Genomic DNA, 23,624 nt, shown 5'->3' on the forward strand with positions numbered 1-23,624 from the left:
ATTCACAAATGTGTAGATTGATATTTGCATGAACACAATGACAGCTGCAAACTTGTAATGCAACATTTACTCGTGTTCATTTTCCATCACAGCCACAACTGAGTGGTTACAACCTCTCGAATTTGTCACTGCAGCTTCACATACGTGCTCTCTCGCATCACAAAGTGGCAAATCTGCGCCTCGACTTTTGCAACACTTCTTGCGATACATTTGGTTCAAAACTAATTTGTACCTGTGGACTACGGCTGTGGAGCTCTGAGCCAACAGAACGGGGAAAGCAGGGTTTCTATCGCCAGATGAGGGACAACTCTGTCTGGCTTATTTATGTAGCATGGAAGCTTGGTGGAATAGCAAGCTAGCGTTAGCTAACTAACCAACCAGCCTGCTTCTAAATAAATACCTTTTAATTATCTTAACATTTTTTAACAGTCAAACTGAAACGCTGGCGGTGAGCTCTTGTGTGTTTTTTTTCTTTGTGTGACTTCAAATTCAGATCACATGTGTGTGAATATTTTTTACAAGTGTAAATTTTGACATACAAGTTCAGATTCTTTTTTCTGCAAGTTCTCACATTGTATTCTACAAGCTCTCACCTTTTGCACCATATTTACCTTCATACGGGTGGGTGGGCGAGGCGGGATGAGGGAGAGCTTTAGCAAGTGTGAATGTACATTTGCTGTATTGTCTTTGTTTTAACGAGAAGCTTCATCTCAAGGGGTTATCCTCCTAACAATACATTTCAAATAATATAAATGTATGGAAAGCCTTAAAGCTGCTGTAGGTAAGATTGTGAAGATCCAGGACTTTGCTAACAAATTTGAACATCGACAACTTCTCAGTCCCTCCCCCCTTTCTGCTGCAGCCCAAACCGTCTCCTAAGCCCCTCCCACACAACGGAGTTTGACAGAACTGCCGGCATGTCAGACAGACAACATTTTCAATAACTAAACACTAACACAATGTTAACTTTACTCACCAACAGTAAAACGATGCTAAGTAGCAGGCTAGCGTTAGTCATTTCAGCATCATATCTGACCGACCACTGTGCAAACGTTACTATCATCCTCACCAACGTAGCTTTGTGGACTTTTGACTACTAATAACCAAGTGAAAGATAAATCATTCATGGTAATTATGTTACCTGTCGAGAAGAAATGTGGCTACATCTGCATCGTTCTTCAGATCTTTAAAATCCCGTAGCTCACACCACCTCTGAAAAGCCACTCCAATATTCACCGGAGATTTGGGAAACCTTTCTGCAGCTCGTGCACGGGGAGGGGGGAGGGGAGAACGCTATATATGCGTGTACGTGCCTGAGCAGTGATTGACAGGCAGATAGACCCCACCCCTGTGGCCCTGATTGGAGAAAATCAACCGGGAGCGGTGGAATTTTGCCAATCGCAGTACAGGCTGTAGGTGGTGCCAGAGGAGCTGGGTTTTTTTTATATTACATAATTCATGTAGTTCTACTGGAAGTTTCAACAAATGTGACAGATAGTTAGTTTTATAAGACTTACCTACTGCATCTTTAAGCGGGGAGAGCATCAGTGCAGGATCCCCATAGGGTACAGAATAGAGCAGCATCAATGACAGAGACACGACACTGATTAAGTCAGACAACATGAATTTAAAAGGAGGAGCTGGGGTGGAGGGAAAAGCAGTTTAATTAGAGCGCGCTATTTGGAAATCCAATCAAAAGAGGGAATCAGGCTCGATGGTGTTTTAAGCCCCCAACGTCTCCTTAACCCTAACCCTAACCCTAACGTCTCCTTCCAGGCAGCGCTGCGACCGTTGACTTCAAGGCACCTAACCCTAACCCTAACTCTAACCATAACCATTGCCTAATCCTAGTGCCTTCCAGGCACCGCTGCCTAGAAAGAGACGTTGGGGGCTTAAAACACCGATAAGCGGGAATCAGCTGAGCCATCAGCTGGTGTGCTGGCTTAGGAACTCTCAACTATAAGCTGAGATAATAGCCAAGTTTGACTGTGTGACCTGCCTGAACTTACGCTTCATTCTGTGTTAATCTATTGTGAGCTAAGGAGTTCAATGTGCTCTAGGAATACCACAGCATCATGAGACGAAACCCAGAATCTAGATTATTCAGAAAAAAATTCTGAGCCATTTTCAGAAAATAGTGCTTGTCAGCCATTAGTAAGAATTGCATGAATCTCTAATTTCCACATTAATTGATACTGCATTTTGGAAATGTCTGCTTTTCCATAGATACATATCCAATTTCATTTGTAACACCAACTCACATTTGTAGTAATGGCCCTGTGGCTCAGTAGAAGTAGTTTTTTTTCTATTCTAATTCTAAAATGACTTTAAAAGGGTGCCAGGCACCCCTAAAGCTCTGATTCTAGAATCTCCCCTGGTTGCAGCCCTACATTTACCTCCAAATCCCACAATAATTTTCTCTAATTTCAGATCCATGGTGTGATAAAGAGTGATGGTTATAGACAATGTTTTTTTTTGTTGGTTTTTTTTAAACGTTTATCATGACCTCCTCATGATAGGCAATGCAGTGAGACTCTCCGTTTTTTTCCCTCCTGGCCTAAAATCTCCCCCAGCACACTGGTCATCAGGTCACTACTAGAAGTAATTAGGCAGGAGAGGCACAGAGAGAATCTTTACTTGATTAAAACACTTGATGACCAGCTGTTTGCTCATAGTAAATGTTGCTTAAACAATGTGCCCGGACTGGTACATGCATTTCAATCCCAGCCAGCGTTTGGTAACAGCACCTTGGTAATGTTGCGTCGGCATCAGAGAGCTCACGAAGAGTTCCAAATGCAAATTTACATGAAATAACGTTTTTTTGGTTTTTTTGCATAGTGCTTTCTGAAGTGTCCATATTTCAGTATCAGTCACTGCCTCCAGTGGTGCAGTATGAAGTGATAAAATGCCATAGCGCTTCCTGGAAAATGCTACACAAAGTGCATCTAACACCCCTGACTGCAGCTGAAAGCATCGACACAGAGACACATTTGAAAAGTGAAATGTTTGGTACAGTAGTGCTATATTCAAACAGCACACACACACACACACACACACACACACTTCCTAAAGCACCTACTTTGCAAAAAAATCACAACGTAATGGTCTCTTTGCATCTAAAATAAAGCATTACAGAATGCTTCACCTTTCCATAAACTCAAAAAGTGCAAACCTATTCCTATGACTAACATTTTGTTTTCCATTTTATATACTATTTGCAAAATAATGTAGTCCATTATTGTCCATTAGTGACCTATAACTGATTTGTATATATGTATTTGTGTGTGGATGCCCTCACAGGGACGGACATGACTCCCAACTACGTCGACAGCAGCTTCTCCAACTGGACCATCTCCCCGTGGTGCACCTGCAAGGGCAGTGGAAACCAAGAAGAGGAATGTCTGAACTTCCTGCGGTACTTTACGGATAACACATGCCTAAGTGAGCCATCCCGATACTCTGCACGAATCTGAAATGGCTTTTGAAACGGATAGGGGCCCCAACAGTCATATAATATTGATAAGAGCACAAGCATGTGATGCGGTAGTTACTCATGTAAGAGTAGAGTAGGCCATGAACTTCCATCTAATGGAACTTTATTGTTCTGATCGTAGATACTGTTTTACAACATCGTGGAGCTCTCCAGTTACATGTGGGTGTGATGCTGTTGAGGAGTGGAGATAATGAGAGGTGGGGCTAAATACAGAGATGCTCACAAGTCTCTGAGCTAGAGTTCAAGTCACAGCCCAAGTCTCTTGTGGTTATAATGAGTGTTGTATCACCTACTGGGTTCCATCCAGGCTGCTTATAACATAGGGTTAGGGTTAGGGTTAGGTTGGGGTTAAAACGCAGCGCCAGAGATAGGCGCTACAAGACTGATGTGGGAACACACTTTAAAACCTCGTTAAAAAGCCAGGTTTGGTTATCCAAACACCCATGTAAAAGGGGACAAGGATAATAAAAGTAGGTTTAAAGGAACCACTGGACAGGACGGCCAGTGGGAATATCAAGCTTTAAATAAAAAGTCATCTCCACACCTGCCCTGGCCTCTCTCCTGGAAAGACTAAATAAATGCCCTGTCACAAAATAAAAAAACTATTCCAACGTTTAAATACATTTTATTTAACACAAAAAAAACATTTAAAAGACCTAAAATACTTGAATTGAAATACTTGCCATTGCAGCTAAAAAAGAACACATACCATTAAGAGGTTAGTAAGGTAAGGCAAGGCAAGGCAATTTTATTTATATAGCACATTTCAGCAACAGGGCAATTCAAAGTGCTTTACATAAAAACATTAAAGAGCAATTAAGAACAAATAAAAATATAAATTTATATTTATAAAATAAATAAAAATATATAAAAATAAAAAAGTAGATAAAATACGAGAATAAAATTCCCAGTGTAGTATAAGAAATTAAAGAAAGGCAACATCAAAAAGATAGGTCTTCAGCCTTGATTTAAAGGAACTGAGAGTTGCGGCGGACCTTGCAGTTTCCCGGGAGTTTTTTCCAGATATTCGGAGCATAAAAACCTGATAGGACCGTCATCTGGCGGTGCCTGTAGCCGGCTCACAGTCACTTATTGGCGGCTAAACAACTGCTGCTGGTAGCCGGCGTCCCAGAGCTCTGTAGCAGCTAAATACAACCAGCAACTGCTGCTCGGATTTTATCCTTCTACGTGTTCATTGATCACTTTGAGGAGGGGATACATTTTGTCCCTCACCGGGCATAAAAATAATTCAGCAGAGGCAGGGATACATAAGCGGAATTTACGTAATTTAAGTAATTTAATAATCAAAACTGGCCAGTGCAACCCCCAAACCCCCCCAAAAAAAAACCTCTTATAATATCCTTTACATATATTAAGACTTTTGCACTATAAATTGATGCAGAAAAGGCACAGATTGTTCCAGACATATCACCGGAATGCAGAAAATTAGTGTTTGGCATTCAACATTTAAATTTTGCTCAAAAATGGTGATCTCAACCCCCCAATGTTGAATGTGAAGTTATGCCCTTGCAGGGATATATAGACCAGAAAGGGTGAAATCCCACGCATCCACCCTGGAAAATCGCACCCTATTTATACATAATAACATCAAGCCAACAAGAGTTTCTAAAATGTGATGACTTTTCTGCATTGAGTACTTTTACTTTTAATACTTTACGTACATTTTTGCTGATGATTCTTACGTAACATTTTTAATTCAGGACTCTTACTTGTAACAGAGTATTTTTACAGTGTGGCATTAGTACTTGTACTTAAGTAAAGGATCTGGATACCTCTTCCACCACTGGCGACTTAAGTGCGACTCGAGTCCCCATATCAAGTCGGATGCTCTTCAGACATTCCAGCTATTCAAATGTCAAAAGAAAATTCAGTTGATTTCAATTTTAGTGAAATAATGTTACTTAAATGAAAGAGAAAACAAAACAAAAAGAAAAAAAATACAATTTCTGTTATTTGGTTATGACAAAATAGGAAATAAAACTGATAAAACTTCTTGTACTCCCAATGAAAGTGTCTGCTACATAGTTTGATACAACTTTCCCACAGATTAAGTTGGCATTAAATGTTCTTAGTTTCTCAGAAACTAGGCATTTCTTATCACTTCTCATCCCCCCTTTGGGCAAGATCTGCCCGGACTTTAATACAAAAGAACCCATTTGCATGTCATTTTCATATTCAATCTGAGAGAGTTAAAGGGCTTATCCCTTGCAGCAGACAAATGTCATGAAAAGGAACAGATCCAGCACAAATGAAATAACAGCAGAAGCTAAAATATATATTATCTGTACATCTAACGCATAACACGCAGGGTGCAGCATGACAGAGTGGTTACCTCAAACATCCTTGTGCTTCTTGCACTGAGAAAGTCAAATACAGCGAGCTCCTTGCTTGCTATGGTGGAGCGAGCAGTGTCATCAACGCTACAAGACACCGTTGCCTTTAACATGTTCCATTGTGGGGATAATGCTTTCAGACCATTTCAATGGATTGCTGGGGTACCGTTTTAGCTGAGTGTGCAGGATGAGGGATGAGGCTGGGAGCTGAGGAGGCGTCTTGAAAAATAACACAAAATGCAGCATCTCCTCTCTGCAGTCAAGGGGAACAGGCGAAAAAAAAAGGAGGGAGGAGAATACAAACAAAAAACACACTCACTGTACAGTGCTATATATACATATATACATATATATCTGACAAATTATCTTTCAGCTCCCTGCGGCCCCCATCAACCCCACATTCTCACCCCTGCAAACCAAAGCACGTGGCAATTGAAACCATGTGTTAGACAAATAGTTTATTACCCACACTCTCTTCCCCGCTCTCGCCTTACAAGATCAAGCAAAGGAAAAGTCCAACAGAAGAATAGTTTCAACATTTAGTCAAATATGTGCGGAGGCCGACAGAAATCATTCCAGCTGAAAGGGTATTGCAATACGTCAAACACAGTCTGAACCTTGATACCCCTCCTCCCCTCTTGTCTCCGCTTGTAGTTCTCTCCTCCCTTTTCTCTTGCTCCATCTGTCCCTGCAGGTAGGGCGATACATGCTAAGCCCAGGGGTTAAAGGAAAACTTATCCAGAGTCATTAAAACATTGAAGTGCTATTGGCAATGAGCTTAATCACTCGGTGAAACATTCGGGTGCAGTAAAACATCCTGCATGGAGGCCCTCCAGCCAAACTAGTTTGATTTATGACTTTATTCCCCCCATCGTACGGCATCTGTAGGATGTAGGCGAGCTATGGACGACCCTGACAAACAGATGCGTAACATTGCGTGTCTCAGCAGTACTTCACTAGCTCTTCACTGCTAGCATTTAAGTTGTTAGGCTTCACTGGCGAGCTCTGTTCCTCTCTGTGCTTTTTATTTCCCAGCAGCAGCCAAAGTCACCAGCGTCAAACAGAATGAGAAACACGAAGGGGGCTTTTGTATGTGTTAAGTGTGCAGGTGTATGCGCGCTTGTGTGCAGCACTGTGTAGGTGGACAGAGGATGTGACAGGCAAATCTACGTGGCCATGCATCGGGAGTACTAAGGACTGTGTTTGTGTCCATCCGATTATGCATGTGTGTTCCGAAACTATCCTGTTTGTCCTTTGTGCGGTGGTGGGGAAATGCCATTTCTCCTTTTGTTTGGGAATGTTTTGAATTTGATCAGTCACATGAATCTATTCAAAGTCATATCTGCATGCTGACCTTATAATGGAGGTGGTTGCCAAGCAATTACATGCCTTGCCTTCTCTCTGGCTGAACAAAGAGAAACAAGCCTTTCGTTTTAAAAAACGGATGAGCAGTGAAAAGGTGCTCAGCCCCTATTTTACCATATCTAGCTGAAAAGCTGACTGAACAGGGATTTATCACATTTTTGCAGAGACTCACACATGCACTTAGACACAAAATTATACACATGCGTACAGTGCATCTGCAGGCGGATACACAAGCACTCATATGCATTCACAGGCTGCTGTCCTCTGTTTAAGCTGATTGATTTGCTACTTTGAAAAGATTCCATTTCCGAGTGTACAACTGCCGGCAAACAAATTGGGGGTTCATTATCTCAAGTGCGGACATTATGCCAGTATTTGGTCAGGATGTTGCAATTTGAGACCGGCTGTTGCAACACAAAAAACGTTTTTTTGCAATGAGCCGGGGACATGAACCAAAGTTGTTTGTATTTAATTACTCACTACTTTGATAGCATACTATAAACATGTTAGGCATTCAAAAAGAAGGCACAGCTTAAAATATTAAACATCCGGCAGTGTAAGACTGTAAAATAAACTCCTGAGCGGCCTCCCTTAGTGACAGATTTCCCAACAAATCTCTGATTGCTATTTTTGATTACTTTAACTCTCAAGCTTACTGACGAAGCAAAAAGACTGGCTCTCCTTGTCTTTTTTACTCCATCCTTCCTCGATCCCACTCCGCCCTCCCTCGGTTGCCAAAGATTGGGCAGGGGACCAAGAAGTTGACTTAGAGTTGTCTGTCTGCTAGCTGGCTTCTCGCTGGGACTGCAGTGAAAAACAACTGACTTTATATCTCTGTCCCTGCAGGAAACGCCATTCAGGCCTTTGGTTACGGGATAGACAACATGCAGAACAAAAATGTGTCCGTCCCTGGTCCCTCTGCAACGACCAAGACGGGGACGGATTGGCCGGCGGGCACCTCCGAACCGCCCTTTGTCTCCATCCCAAAGGTAATAGGTTTGCGCTGATTGTTTCATTGCTTGGGATATTGCAAATGTTCCATTTATTTGCGGCAGCAACAAATATAGCCACACATTTTCAGCGGTGTCCGGTAACTTCCTTGCTTGCATACGTTTGCTAAAATGGACCACAGAAACACTCCTCCACTCCGCTTCCATGAAAGGAGGATTTTGTACAGAGGCAAAAATCACAAAGCTCGCACCATTCACATTCACATCACATTCGATCTCTGTGCTTGTTAAAGCAATTGGCACATCAGAACAGACGCTTTATAATAAGACAGTTTATGCTACACCCAAGATGATGACATTTGGTTGAAATATTATATTTCTCTCTCACACAATGAAATAGTGAAATAAATGGGAGGGGGTTAATCTGGATTAGAGGTTCTAAAATACTGGCCCAGGGCCTGTTCTCGGCTCAATGGCGTCTACCCTGAAGACTGCAGTCAACTGGGCTATAACTGGGTTTTCGGAGCAGAAAAACATCAGTCTTTGCTGTGCTGCAAGAATGCACGTGTGTTTGTCTTTTAATAGAACCGTATTTCATTTTCTCTTCAAATAAAATGTGAAAATGACAGGACCATATTGTCTACCAAAGACCATCCCCCTCTCTCTCTCTCTGTCTCTTGAACAGGACAGAAATATTTCACTGCACTATGGGCAAAGGAGAGGTTTTTCTTCTTCTTTTTTAATCTAGCAGTTGATTAGTTTTCAAAATGAAATATTATTCAGCTTTACACATGTATTTTAGATGTGCCGTGCAGCCTTCTGGTGTAAGACTAATGATGTCTTTCACCTTTGCAGGAGACCCCCTTCCTTACCAAGCTTGGCTGAATTAGACCCTGTAGTCTAAAACTGTACTTTGTAAAACCTTCTTCTGCTGCTGCTGCTGTTGATGTTATTGTAAATGTCCCTTTTCAGTGACTATTACAGATTTACACAAAATCCAAGCGACGCGCAGTGTTTATGAATGCAAATGTGCGTGCTGAATGAATGACTGCCATTAAGACATCTATTTTGAGCAATTCCAGGGGCTTTCACAGCCATTAAATGGTCACACCGCAGTATTGTCCTTTACGCAGAAACCCGCATTGTTGTGAAGACAGCAAATTAAAACCTTAAAAATGTTACGAAGAGGAGAATTAATGAACAAGCACCACTGATAACAATAACAGTGTGTCTGTTTGGGAAAGGTATTGGAGAGAGAGAGGGAGAGAGAGAGAGAGAGAGAGAGATTGGATGGCGGGGAGGGAATGGATGGTGGATTTCTCCAAAGGTGCTGTGTGTGTGTGTGTGTGTGTGTGTGTGTGTGTGTGTGTGTGTGTGTGTGTGTGTGTGTGTGTGTGTGTGTGTGTGTGTGTGTGTGTCAGTATTAATGCAGCGCTCTGTGCCTGTCTCACTGCAGCGTGGTGTTTAATTTATTGTAAAAATGGTAATTAGGAAACAATAAGACGTGTGATTACTCAAGCAGGAAGTTTATAATTAGAGAGGGTGCTGGTAGGGACATTTTGGGCTGCCCTGCGCTCTCAGACAACTATGCCTGGCAATTAAAACTTGTCAAACTTCCATGGCAGATAAATTGGGGGAGTGTTGTTATGGTATGAGTCCTCTTGGCAGAAGACTGACTGTCTGTCTAAGGCTGTAAATCTCACAGCGAGACCCCACACTGGTACGCACACACGTGCATGCACACATGTAAAAACAGCGTGTGTAACAGATAGCGCTGGGTACCGAATTTGACACTTTTTAGGCACCGATGGAATTGCCTCTAAAGTATCGAAAAATACCTCGTCATTCAATACCCAATTTCAGTAAATCTCATCAGCGTCAGTGAGCCAATAGGCATGCAGCATGCTTCTACCAAGATCTAATAATGCTTGTGATTGGCTGGCTAACGTTACACGTCGTAGAGACACGCAGGAAAAACTCTACCTTACGCAAAGAGACGGGGTTTCACGTAGTAGGAGCCGAAAAAAATGATGTTGTTATGTTGTAATTTATTTTTGTTTAATAAAATTGGTATCAAAAAAGTCTTGGTATCGGTAGGGTGCGTTGATCATGCACAACTAGACATGTGCCGGTATGAGATTCTGGCGGTATGATAACCTTCAGCAAAAATATCACGGTTTCACGGTATTACGGTATTGCAATTATAACTTTGAAATGTATTATTTTGAAATGTCTGGGTACAAACCTTTTTTTCCATTGAACTCAATGTATTTTATTTTTAAACACACTGGCAGGGAGGGGAATTTCTAAACCGCACTTTCTGTCTTCGACGACTCATAAAACAATAGCTCATACCCCAGGAGCTGTATCCCGGAACATTTTTGTGGTTTTTAAACCGTGACTTTTTCAAACCGCGGTATACCTTGAAACCGGCAACCGGCCAATATGCACAACAAAACAAAACATGCAAGATCCCCCTTCCAATACTATAGATAAGGCCACTTGACCAGCCATGTCAAAACACTTAAAGTGCTCATATTATGCTCATTTTCAGGTTCATAATTTAATTTAGAGGTTATACCAGAATAGGTTTAAATAGTTTAATTTTCAAAAAACACCCTATTTTTGTTGTACTGCACATTGCTGCAGCTCCTCTTTTCACCCTGTGTGTTGAGCTCTCTGTTTTCGCTACAGAGTGAGGCATCACACTTCTGTTCCATCTTTGTTGGGAGTCGCACATGCGCGGTAGCTAGGTCAGCACTGCTAGCCAGTCAGAAGCAGAGTATGAGGGCGTGCCACGCTAGCAGCTAGGAGAGCATTATAACGTGTGTTACAAAGTGACGCACGTTCGTCGCTGGACTACAGTAGAGCTGTTTGGAGCAGTTTGTGAACAGTGTTGTCTGTTGGAGATGGCAATGCAAGGCAAGGCAGTTTTATTTATATAGCACATTTCAGCAACAGGGCAATTCAAATTGCTTTACATAAAACATTAAAAGCAATTAAAAACAAATAAGAAAAAAGAAAAAAGTAAAATCAGATAAAATACGAGAATAAAATTCATAGTGCAGTATAAGAAATTAAAGAAAGGCAACATCAAAAAGAAAGGTCTTCAGCCTTGATTTTAAAGAACTGAGAGTTGCGGCGGACCTGCAGCTTTCTGGAAGGTTGTTCCAGATGTGCGGAGCATAAAAATTGAACGCTGATTCCCCTTGCTTAGTTTTGACTCTGGGGACAGAGAGCAGACCCAGACCTGTCCCAGATGATGTTAGAGGTCTGGGAGGTTCGTAGTGCATTAACAGATCAGAAATGTATTTTGGCCCTAAACCGTTTAGTGATTTATAAACCAGCAAAAGTATTTTGAAATCTATTCTTTGAGGCACAGGAAGCCAGTGTAAAGACTTCAGAACTGGAGTGATGTAATCCACTTTCTTGGTCTTAGTGAGGACTTGAGCAGCAGCGTTCTGAATCAGCTGCAACTGTCTGATTGATTTTTTAGGGAGCCTGTAAGGGCACCATTACAATAGTCAAGTCTACTGAAAATAAAAGCATGGACAAGTTTTTCCAAATCCTGCTGAGACATGAGTCTTTTAACCCTTCATATATTCTTAAGGTGATAGTAAGCTTAGACTTGGACTTAGACTTCTCTTTATTGATCCTTTTGGGATGACTCCTGCAATGGATGACTTTGTTATTGACTTAATGTGGCTGTTGAAATTCAGGTCTGAGTCCATTATTACACCAAGATTTCTGGCTTTGTCTGTTGTTTTTAACATTGCCGTTTGAAGCTGAGCGCTAACTTTCAATCGTTCCTCTTTTGCTCCAAAAACAACCACCTTATTTGTTTCTTCATTTAATTTAAGAAAATTCTGGCACATCCAGTCATTAATTTGATCAATGCACTAAGTCCCTTTGGGGTGGACTTTGGGCTTTTTCACTTAGTAAGCCTATTACATGCACAAAAAAGATATATAACACAATAAAGGAAAGGGGAAAAGCCAAAAAGCATAATATGACCACTTTAAGGCCTATTTATCAACTTCAATATTCAATGGAAAATAATCTAAAAAATGAAATAGCACAACGTAGGGTCAACGCAGCGCTTTCAAGCCAGGGAGCGGTGTTCACTTTGCTGGCAAAAACAAAATACTTTCAGTTCGTTCCTCATGATTGTTTTAGTCCAAACCATGATCTTTTTCCTAAACTACCCTCGTTTTAGTTACTAAACTTAACTGTCAGTGCCACATGACGCTCCCTTTTTCTGGCATAACTCAACTACCACGGCCCCTGATAGGACCATCATCTGCCGGTGCCTGTAGCTGGCTCACAGTCACCTATTGGCGGCTAAACAACTGTCGCTGGTAGCCGGCGTCCCGGAGCTCTGTAGCGGCTAAATACAACCAGCAACTGCTGCTCGGATTTTATTGTTCAATCGCACTATAGACTGTTCATGTTACAGCGCTTTACTTAGTTTAAAATAGGCTATTTCTATTTTAGGTATATAATTAATACATGGTCTAGGCCAGGGGTGTTCAACGTTTTTTAAACCAAGGACCCCTTAACTTAAAGAGAGACGGAACAGGGACCCCCTACTACTAATATTGTATAAAATGAAGTTGCATAATAAACTGGGCCTACAATAAAGTGTAGAGCGGCCTAAAACCTTTTATACATACATGTTTGGTGCATAGAATACTAAGCTATTAAAAAAATAATTGTCATCATGATTTTATAAATCATGTTTTAATGTTACACATACATGGCTACATTAGTGACTATACCTTACCTTTAGGCCAGTAAGCCTATCATCAGTGGGGATTTATATTCTGATAATATGTTGCATTCATGTTAAGACATTTTCATTTTTGAAAAAAACTTTCAAAAATGATTGGTAATGTATCTGATCACTTTAAGGGGGGAATACATTTTGTCATTTTGTGATACAATTATAAAAATAATTCAGCAGAGGCAGGGATATATTTAGACTAGAAAGGGGGACATCCCACGCAACACCGGAAAATCGCACCCTGGGTATCGGTAGTTTTTGAACGATACCCAGCCCTAGTAACAGATTGCGTCAGGTTTGTGATGGATGGATAAACGACCAACACACCAAGGGATAACCTGTTATATGAAGCAGAGTGAGAGAAGAGTGAGCATCGGAGAATCCGCGGCCCGTGACTAACAGCCTGTTCATGTCAGTCATACTGCTCTTATGGTGTATGGAGTATTTTCAGCTAGCTCGGATGCATAATTACTCAAAATGTCACTGCCAGTGGTTGTGGGCTTTATCCAGGGGGGTAAGCTTCGCTTCAGAACTCGAGCCATCTATGGCGCCATTTTGTTGCTACCTGGCCATCACCTCCTGTTAGCATTCCACTGACCGACATTTTTTTTTTTACGTCACTTGACTGCGAATAACTTTACATCTGAAGCGTTTAAAGACTCTATTTGTCCATTGTTTATTTCTAAAGAAACACGACAATGTATAAAAGGCTCCATTACCTCGTACCTCACGTTATGGCTCCATAGCAGACGTTTTTGTAAAAATAGGCTAACGATTGTGTCATAACCAAGTGACTTACTGTCGCACAGTAGAGGAATTACCGTATAGTACAGGAGAAGCTCGCAGGCAGTTTCAACTTCACGTTGGGTCTAGGTTTAATTACTAATGTTAACTAGCATGTTAGTTAGCAATAATTAGCCTGTGCTTATGTTATCTCCTTACATATACCTACGCTCTCCATCTCTGTAAGATTGGGAATGATTGAGATTTCTCTTGGCACAGCTACCAGAAGACTTACAACTTTCAGACACGTTGCTCACGTCACATTTGTGTTGTCTCTGTCAGTTGGAGGCTGCGCAGTAAAGCTGGCCATCACCGGAAAAGTGCTTCTAATATCCTTCACTGGTCTCCGTCCAGAGCAACGGGGTCTATTGGTCCATTTTATATATGTCAATGGCTTTATCCCATGCTCAGTGAGTAAACATGTGGGCTAAAGCTCAGTCCTCTGAGCATTGTAAGTCAGAGGGGTAGCCATCACAAGTCCTGCTTTGTTTATATGGAGGACAACAATATTCCACCCCCCACCCCCCCCCATATACTGACATGCTTCTGTTGAGTTTGACGAGGGAAATTGTAAAACCATAATCATTTCTTTCTTATATTCCCAAGGTCGGTGTCTCACAGATTGTGCGTGTCTTTTGTAACATTGATTTGAATTTGAATGCCCTCGCTGAACAGATTCTTGAACAAGGAATCGTTTAAGTAGAACTGTTCATTCTTGCTGCTTCTCAAGTTGAATCCTAAATTTTTCACTGTCGGGTGAAAACTTTGTGTCCAAAAGTGTTTTTCAGGAAATGAAAACGATTCGACAACATTTGATTGAGCTATTTACCTCAGACGAAAAATTGGCTTGTCACTGTTTAAATAATTGTTAAGTACACAAACAGACGTAAAGGGTGACCAATAGCACCTATTTGTGATTAAAAAAAAATATATATAGAGAGAGAGGTTTCTGCCCGACAGCGATGAAATGTAATACAAACCAACCTCTGTATGTGTGACCCTCTCCACCCTGGGAAGCTGGTGTTCTCTGTGTTCCCACACTGTCACTGCCATGTGTTATGTGGTGTTTTTCAGCTCAATCCAATGGAATTGATTGTGGACACAAACTACTTGCCACAGGGTTACTCGATTACTTGCCTCGGGAGATGCTGCCCTATTGCACTGTAAATTTGACAATGTGCTGATCGATGATGAAAACACCCTCTGTTACATGTGTATTAACCGCCATGTGGGATACTGTTTAAATAAATACTCATGACTGTTTTGCATTATCTCTCTCTCTCTCTCTGTGCGCATGTGTTAAAGCATCAGGAAATTAGTTTGTGTTTTGACATTGTCCGTATTCCGTCACGGTGCATGCATTTGTATTCATATGTTTGTGCTTTTTGCCGTGTGTGTGTGTGTGTGTGTGTGTGTGTGTGTGTGTGTGTGTGTGTGTGTGTGTGTGTGTGTGTGTGTGTGTGTGTGCCTTCTCACAAGCCTGAGTGTACGTATGTGTGGATATTGGCTGCAGCCGGAGATCTGGACTCATGTCAACAGGCTGCTGCCACACATCACTGCCCTTGCTAATTAATTGGCTTTTAGTCGCGGATGTGTTTGGTGCATTGTCAAGCTACCCAAAGCTCCCCCCCCCCCTTTTTTTTTTGTTTTTGTTTTTGGCAACTGTCATTTAACCATTTCTTTGTAGAGCGTGAATGCACAAGCCCAGGTACTGTGATAACTGCAGCTATTTTGGATGCCTCTCCTTTCCCTACCTCACTCTCCCTTCTTCCTTCTTTCCCTTAACAGGAAAAAAAACATGCCTGTTCTGTAGGGGTGTGCAAAAAATCGATTCACATTGGTATCGCGATTCAAGCTCTACCGATTCAAAATCGATTCATAGAATTCCAAAAATTATTTTTTTTTTTTTTTTTTTGCAATCACATGGGAAAAGTGACTTCATTTACATACTGTGAATCGTTTTTCGTTTTATTTAAAATTATGTTTTTGGGCATTTTCAGCCTTTATTTTGAAAGGACAGCAGAAGAGATAAAAAGAAAAGAGAGAGAGGGGGGAGAACGACATGCAGCAAAGGGCCGCAGGTCAGAGTCGAACCTGGGCCTGCTGCATCGAGGAGTAAACCTCTGTATATGGGCGCCTGCTCTACCAACTGAGCTATCTGGGCATTTTTGAAACAAAAATCAATTTTGAATCGAATCTTGAGCTTAAAAATCAATATCGAATCGTTACATTTTCTGAATCGTGCAACCCTACTGTCAGGTTAATATAATCCAAAACAATTTTCTTGTTTTATTTTTGTTGTTATTTTCTAGTTCATATGTTGCCTTGTTATGTTGTAAGATGAGGTGCTGGTAGACGGCATGAGAGTAGATGTTCGATGTCTTGTGTACAGGGAAATGGACCAAAGTGCAATCTCTGCAGAGGTTACATTGGTGAAGATGAGTTGAGGAGGAGGAGAAGGAGGAGGATGAGGAGGATGAGGAGGAGGAGGAAATGTTTCATGTTCCTTATGATTTTTCTCTGTATTGCTGTGCTGGACTGAAAATGGTGCCTCCGCAAATTGAGCGAGACTACTTTAACTTCGAGGCAAATGGTTATGCTTTGTGTTACAAGAATCCGAGAAAATGGAAAAAGTATTCAAAATGCTAACAATTTTATGAGAAAGCACATAATAAGGCAATTGCAGTGTGGCTATAACAGTGGAACTCTGGAGGCCATGGGGTTTAATATCTGGACTGATGTGTTCCCACTGAACAGTGTAGCAAACTGCATTTCATTCTCTCTGTTTTGTGCTCATACGTTTATTTTCTCTTGTGCATAAGAATAAACACTGCAGGGTTTTGATTGTACACAGTCAAATGCCATACAAGGTCTTGCAAGTGTTTTGTCCGGCCTCTGCCTGCTGTAATTTATGCCTGATTGGGAGAAATCCACAGCTGCTGCTGGCTCCTGTAATGTAGTTTGGCTTCGTAGCATGTTTTTCTTGTGAATAGTCTGTAGTGATAGCTTTAAAAACTTGTTACAGCTTAAAACAGACTTGCTGGCACAACCTAAAAGAGTTTACGAAAAAAGAAAAAGTCCTCGCAAGAAGCTTTCCTTTGTTGCCGACTTGTTTCAGAAGCGGGGAGCAAACTAAGCAGCAGGGGCTTGAAATATACTTCACATATCAAAACATTTGGTGGATCAAACTCTTAATGTCCGTGCCATGGATCCATGTAATGTCTGACTCTTACTCTGACTTTCTGACTCTTTGTTTTCCCTTCTTCCCCTCAGCTCTCTGACCCTGTCCTGTCTCACCCCCGTCTGTCTCCCTCTGCTCCTCTCTCCTCATCAAATGCCAGAACAAGGAAGCAGCACGAGTGTCTGAGTCATGTCTAACCTTTACACGTCTCTCTCCCTCTGTGTGTCCCTCTGTCTGCCCAGTATCCTGAACCAAGAGACGGTGGCCTGGGCAAAACCCGGGGCTTGCCAGAGGATCACTCTGCCTGTCTGTGTGCCAACGTCTGGGCTCTGCTTCCCGGCCTGGCTTTGGCTCTGGTCCTGGCCCAGCATGCCTTATAGAAGCGCCAGGAAGAGAAAAAAGAGGTCATCCACCCACAAGCTGATCCCAAAAGCAGAAGGTGTTGTTTCTGAGACTGATATTAAGAAAAGGAGGCATCTCTGGGCAGTTGACATAACAGTAGATGGCATTTATGAAAGAGGAAAAAAAAAAAAAGGGAAAAAAAAAGAGGTCGAAAATATTGAAATTTTACAATTGTGAATGTGTTGTTCATTTGATGTATTGCTAGGGCAGAAAATGACTGTGATGAAGCACGTCGCTTTACAAAGGACCCTTGCTTGGAGAGGCGAGGAAGGTTGTTCTCTGGGAACGACCCCCCTCAGACTGTGACACAAAATCCCTGAAAGACTGAAGCTGATTATTTCAAAGACTTCTGCACTTTTCTCACCAAAGGAGGGAGAGAGGGAATGAACAACATAATTAAAAGAAGACAGGATTGACAGAAAAGAAATTGTTGCGGAGGGAAAAGGAATGAGCAAGAGGTAAAAGGGGTAGAGTGTGAGAGCGAAAGGAGAATGAGAGAGAGAGAGAGAGAGAGAGAGAGAGAGAAAGAGACATATTTCTGCTATGAGTCACACTTTTTTTTGTCTTGAATTGGTTCTCGACTTAATCTTCTCTTGGATGAACAGACCACAAATTAATGGGCGGGGACGGGGGGGGGGGGGGATGATTACATTCTGTCTCTTCAACACTAGTGTAAACTCTAAACTGTAAAGCCTACTCAGTGTTCTAAGTGTTGGTATAGTGTCCGTGACCATAATCAATCTACCGTAACAGCTCTTTCATTTGGGTGCTACAGTACAGTAATTTTTCAGCAGGCGGCGAAAAAGATCTAAAGATGGCGACGTAACCCCGCTAACGGTCCTTTGGTCATTTGAGATGTTGTTGTTAACGACTGTGGGTGTGCGCGCCATACGTCCACCTGCACATGTGTATATTTCTGTCTCTATGTATATAAACAAGACTTTTCTTTCATTCAACCAAATGATATCTACGGTACCTTGAATGGACATTACTGTACGCTGCAATGGCTCTGTATCGGTACTAATGAAAGGCCTTCATTATCTGCGTTTATATCTGTCTATTAAGGTTTAATCACAAAGAATGTATACAGGGATGAGATTAAACAAGCTCAAACTGCTTGGAAAGCCCTAACCTGTGTTCATTGAGTTTGTGTGGGCAATTATTATGATGTGTGTGCGTCTATGTTTCCATACAGAAGAAAAAGTAGCTTATAAGGAGCAGTTTCAATTGCCAGCGTGGGGGGGTTCGTTCTGTCCCCTCAGAGAGCCGAGGTTATGATGCATAGTGTAATTACCTGCAGGGTTTTTAGAGAGTCAGTGCAGCCACCAGTTTTTTTTTTTAAAGAGCTTGTGACCCTTTTAACTGTGTTCTTCTTTTCATAGAATATTTAAAGGTCCAACATATTGGGTATTCAAAAGAATACTATATCGGTTTACTGAAAAAGATTGAAAAAATGTCCTTTAGGAGGTCAATTTTTATATGAAGCTGCCTTGCAATGCAATGTCAACTTAAAGGAATAATTCGACATTTTGGAGAAAAAAAAGAAGCTTATTCACTTTCTTTCCGAGAGCTAGATGGGGAGAACGCTACCCCTCTCATATCTGTACGCTGAATATGAATCTACCGCCAGCAGCTGGTTAGCTTAGCTTAGCTTAGCATAAACACTGGAAACAGGGAGACAGCTAGCGTGGCTATTTCCAAAGCTCTGCCCAGCTCCACCTCTTAAGCTCACTAAATGACACGCAAATATCTTGTTTGTTGTGTGAAAATGACACGTTGTGATTTTAGGGGGTTATATGTGCCAGAATATTTACCTTTGGACTAGTCTCGCATTGCCAGACCTTCCTTAACAGCGCAGCAGAGGTGGGTCTGGCAAAGGCACACAACATTCCAGGATGGAAGAAAAATGTACTCCGGTTTATTGGTATTTCATTAAACCAATCACAATCGTCACCGGCAGCGCTGATCCTCGGACACAATGACGGTGCCTCTACAAAATAGCCTCCGGAAGGAATTTGTTTTGGTGGAACATGTGGACGTTCAAAGGTTGTTTTAGTCGTGCAACAGAAAACTCAGATTGGACAGATAGTCTAGCTAGCTGTCTGGATTTACCCTGCAGAGATCTGAGGAACAGTTAACCAGAGTCCTCAGAAATCCACCGGAGTTTAGAACGCCAACACAAAGAAAGCGGAAGGAAACAGACATCCGACCGAAGTGAAAGACACCTGGCGGAATTTTCGGCGGCACTTCAACAATCCCGGAAGTGGAATGGCGTGGATATAGACTACCTTTTGACAGAGCACCTTTGTGCTAAGCTAACTGGCTGCTGGCTTCATATTTAGTGCACAAACATTAAAGTGGTATCAATCTTCTGCAGCAGTTTTATACTAACTTTGGACAAAAATGAACTTTTTAAAGGACCAGTTCAGATTTCTGTAATCATTTGTCCTGTCCACATGTGATGTGATCTCGTCCTAGAGAGGACAGTCCTTGCATCACTAGGACTGTGGATTTTGTCCCCTATGTCATGCTAGTAAGATAACTTATCTATATCTTTATTTCGAAATATTAAAAAATTAATAAAAGAAAAAAAATGCAACATACCACACACTAGACCCGTTTGAAAAGGGATAGGAAGAAGCCTAGGCTTGTCAAGTCCTACCGCAGGTCTTTACCAAAGACAAGTGCACAATCCAATAAGATAAACTAAACAGACAGTTTTAAATAATACAAAAATACTACTCCAATTTATTTACTTATCATGGCCACTGTCGACAGAGATCAATACTTTCATCAGTGTACATATGGAAATGTGTCGTATTAAAAATCTTAACCTATCCCTTCAAAAAACCTAAACTTCTGACTCACTCATTTCGCACGGGCACATTTGTAGCAAGATGTATTTTTGTATGTTTGTACATACATAATTTTGTCCGTTCCCGACGCACAATCACTGTTTCCACCAAAATGTTTATGTCTTCAGGCGGCACATCAAGTATAGTGCCGTGCCACGTAAGTGCATGGTACTGAACCAAACAGCTTAATGTCAGCAGCTGATGAAGAACAAATGTTAACAATCTGTCACGGGAGCAGCAGATGAAAAATTAAACTCTGCTCAATATGTTGTTGTTAACTGTAGTTGCACTGTTTACAGCGTGGTCAGCTCTGGCAGAAATTACAGTGATTTCTTAAACTGGTGTGTTTACTGCTCTGGGCTTCTGAGAATACAAGATGTCAAACACTTGAATATGTATAATTTGTCACCATGAGCTCCACATTCAACACATTTGAACAGTGACACCGTGTCTTGTTATCATTTTGCATGTCAAAAGATATGGTGATTCTATGAGTTGCAAAGTACAGACAGTTCCATTTTAGAGATTTTTTTTCATCACAACAAATAATCACGCATTTGTAACAGTCAGCGTTTCAAACTACCAAAGTGTTTTAAAAGATAAAGTGATACACAATACATGAGTAATTTGTGTTTTTAGACAGAAGTAGGAAGCATCTCTTCTTCGTTTTTTATCAAATATTGTTCCTGGCAATGCTGCAGAGTCCTTTTGAATCCTAACGTACCGCTATAGAAGCTTACAAGCTGCTCTTAATTAAGGTAGACAATACATAGTTTACAGATATCGTTTTCTAAGTAAGGGTGTGCAGCACAGTTCAATTTAAACTAATCTATCTGATCATCTATCTAAAACATATCTGCCACATCAACAGTAAAAGTCAGGCACAGTGTTTGAGAATCAAAAAGCAAGGGATTCTTATCCTTCATCAACATTCAACAATTTTAGAGGGAGACATCCATCAAAGATGAAGCAGAGTTGCCAATTACCTTGCCTCAGTGGTCCATAATGCAATACAGCCATAATATAGTGCAGACCCCATCACGGACTCTTTGCTCCAACACAGACGCGGGTCCTCTTTATAGCAGGAAGACATTATTTTTTACATGGTTACATTTTCATATTAAATTACAAATATAGTATATTTTGGCAAAATGTGTGTGAGTCCAGGTAGACACTTACCTGCAGTCAATTACACCTCTATATATTTAACATTTTGCCTACAGCAGGATTATATTACTGGGAGAAAGGTAAAATGCAGACAGACTGCAGCATTTGTACCTGGATGATAACAAGGATCTGGTAATGTTTGTGGGTTGTGTACTGTGAGAAGTCACTGACTAACACTTCATGTTCAATCCTTTTGACAACATAAAATGTATTTTTTTGGCTTTCACTTGATGTGTGGAACCAAATAGAGTTCTTCATGCCTCCTCAGCGTGCCGTAAATGTAAATCACAGCGTATGCCTGTTAGCAGTATATTCTGTTCCATAAATGCAACATGAAAGTGAACTTCTGCCCTGCTGCTGTGTATATTTTACAATCTGCTCTATCAGAGAATTTACAGCTAAAAAGCTCCCTGGGCTTCCTGTTTACGCAGCTGTCACCAGAACAATGCTGTCTATACCTCCCTACCTATTAATCAAACTTTGATTTGGTCAGTTTGTTGCTTACTTTTCAGAAAAATTGATGACTCACTGTGAGTGATTATATAGTCTGCTTCCTGTAAAAAGCCAATCAAAACTGGCAGATAAATTAGGGGTTTTGACATGTAGAAAATGCAAATAAACTGATCAAAATTCAAACCTCCCCTCTCTTCATTTCCCCCTCCCTGGAGTGGGTCGGCGTTTGGGGTGAAAAAGGCACCAGATCAGCAGTTTCTACACAGCTTAAGAGAATGTATATGCAGGAGACCTACACAACACACAAACCACAATTTAGAAATGTATCAGAGTTGGGGGGGTTTGGCAGATATTACCGGTGCGGGAGTGCAGCAATGGGACAGCTTGAAAAGAGGCAGAATAAAGTGCTGTTATAGAGGAGAAAAGTGAACGGTGGCAGCTGGGTTTGCCTGTTAGATGTTAAGCCTATGATATGGTTATCTGTCTGCATGATCATAATTTAAGCTACTGAGACAGAAATGTGCGACTAGCGTCTATACAACAAAGTGCTCAGCTGCACAACTTTAAAGAGCAAACCAGTTGCAGAGTTGTGGCCGTCTTTTTGACTTATTATATATAGTATGTGTATATATATATATATATATATATATATATATATATATATATATATATATATATATCAAATAAATTAAATGAGAAGTAGGGTAATATATATATTTAATCACTAGTTTTAAGTCTTTTTTTAATACAGCATGATGTTCATTTTGTAAATTATGGTCCCATTTATTTTAAAACTGACGATAAAGCAGGGGATGCTTTGTAGCGTGGCCAGACCGACAGGATAAAATCTGGGTGGGGAAAGTGAAAGAACAGCACTTGTCCCTCCCTTATTACCACCACTTAGGTGCCCTTGAGCAAGGCCCTTAACCTCAACCGCTCCAGTGGAGCTGCTCAGTGGCCAGCAGATCAGACTGTGGTTGTACTGGGCAGCTTCCAGGTATGAATGTGGAACTGTGTGAATGTGATCAGGGCGTTCCTGCAAAAGAGAGGCTTCCTCTCAGTGAACCTTCCCTGAATAAATAAAGGTTAAAAAAAACAAAAAAAAACACACGCCAACCTGTCAATCAGGACAGAGGCTTAGCAATGCTAATGATGCATTAAAAATAGACCTGAACTTGTTTTGGGGTGTTGTCAATGTTTTCAAATTTGACCATCTCACTGTGTGGTTTCACTTCTTCAAAGTTAATTGAAACACTTTTTTGTCACCTAAAAATGTCTTGTTCAGCGTTCTGCCAACCAATCAACCAACCAAGCTAGCTAGCTAGCACACCCGTTAGCTGGTACCTTAGGGGAATGTCTGCCGATTTACAACCAGCTCTGCGTACTGCCGTACACGCTGACGAACGGCACCAGCACCCGGAGGTCCGCGTTTACCCGCCGGTAAATCTCCGCTGCATAACTCGCGTCAGAAGGGTTGAAAATCTGCAACTTTTCCTCTTTAGCGTTTAGCTTAGCGCAGCGCCATTGAAACCATACAAAACACTGGCTTAGACTCGACATCCTTGCCACCTCCGCTCTTTTGTGGTCACTCCTGGCTCTAAAATTCCAAGATGGCGACCGCCCAAATGCAAACTCCTGGCTTCAAAACAGCAGTCCACAAACTAACGGGAGACGTCACCGACCCTACGTCCATTATTTTTTTTACAGTCTGTGGTTTAAACAGCGCTTGTCTGTGGGTGTGAATGCATGCGTACACAAGCCTGTGCGCATGTGGATATGATTGGGAAAGTGTGAAACATCTTGAAACAGAAAATTTGCTAGGAGAGCGATTTTCTTTT

The 23,624-nt window shown here is 41.4% G+C and overlaps 1 protein-coding gene across 2 annotated transcripts in view; it reads left to right on the forward strand.

Moving 5' to 3' along the window:
* LOC120561138 (GDNF family receptor alpha-2-like) overlaps positions 1 to 18,442 on the forward strand; it is a 79,599-nt gene extending 61,157 nt beyond the window's left edge. The window contains exons 6-8 of one of the 2 annotated variants that reach the window (XM_039804104.1): positions 3,301 to 3,441; positions 8,059 to 8,201; positions 17,152 to 18,442. In XM_039804104.1, coding sequence (XP_039660038.1) covers positions 3,301 to 3,441; positions 8,059 to 8,201; positions 17,152 to 17,289 — 422 coding nt within the window. In that variant the 3' untranslated portion in view covers positions 17,290 to 18,442. The other variant, XM_039804105.1, reaches the window with a different exon arrangement.
* Positions 18,443 to 23,624: the final 5,182 nt, after the last annotated feature.

Source organism: Perca fluviatilis, chromosome 6, assembly GCF_010015445.1.
Source record: "Perca fluviatilis chromosome 6, GENO_Pfluv_1.0, whole genome shotgun sequence".
In the NCBI taxonomy this organism is placed as follows: Eukaryota; Metazoa; Chordata; class Actinopteri; order Perciformes; family Percidae; genus Perca; species Perca fluviatilis.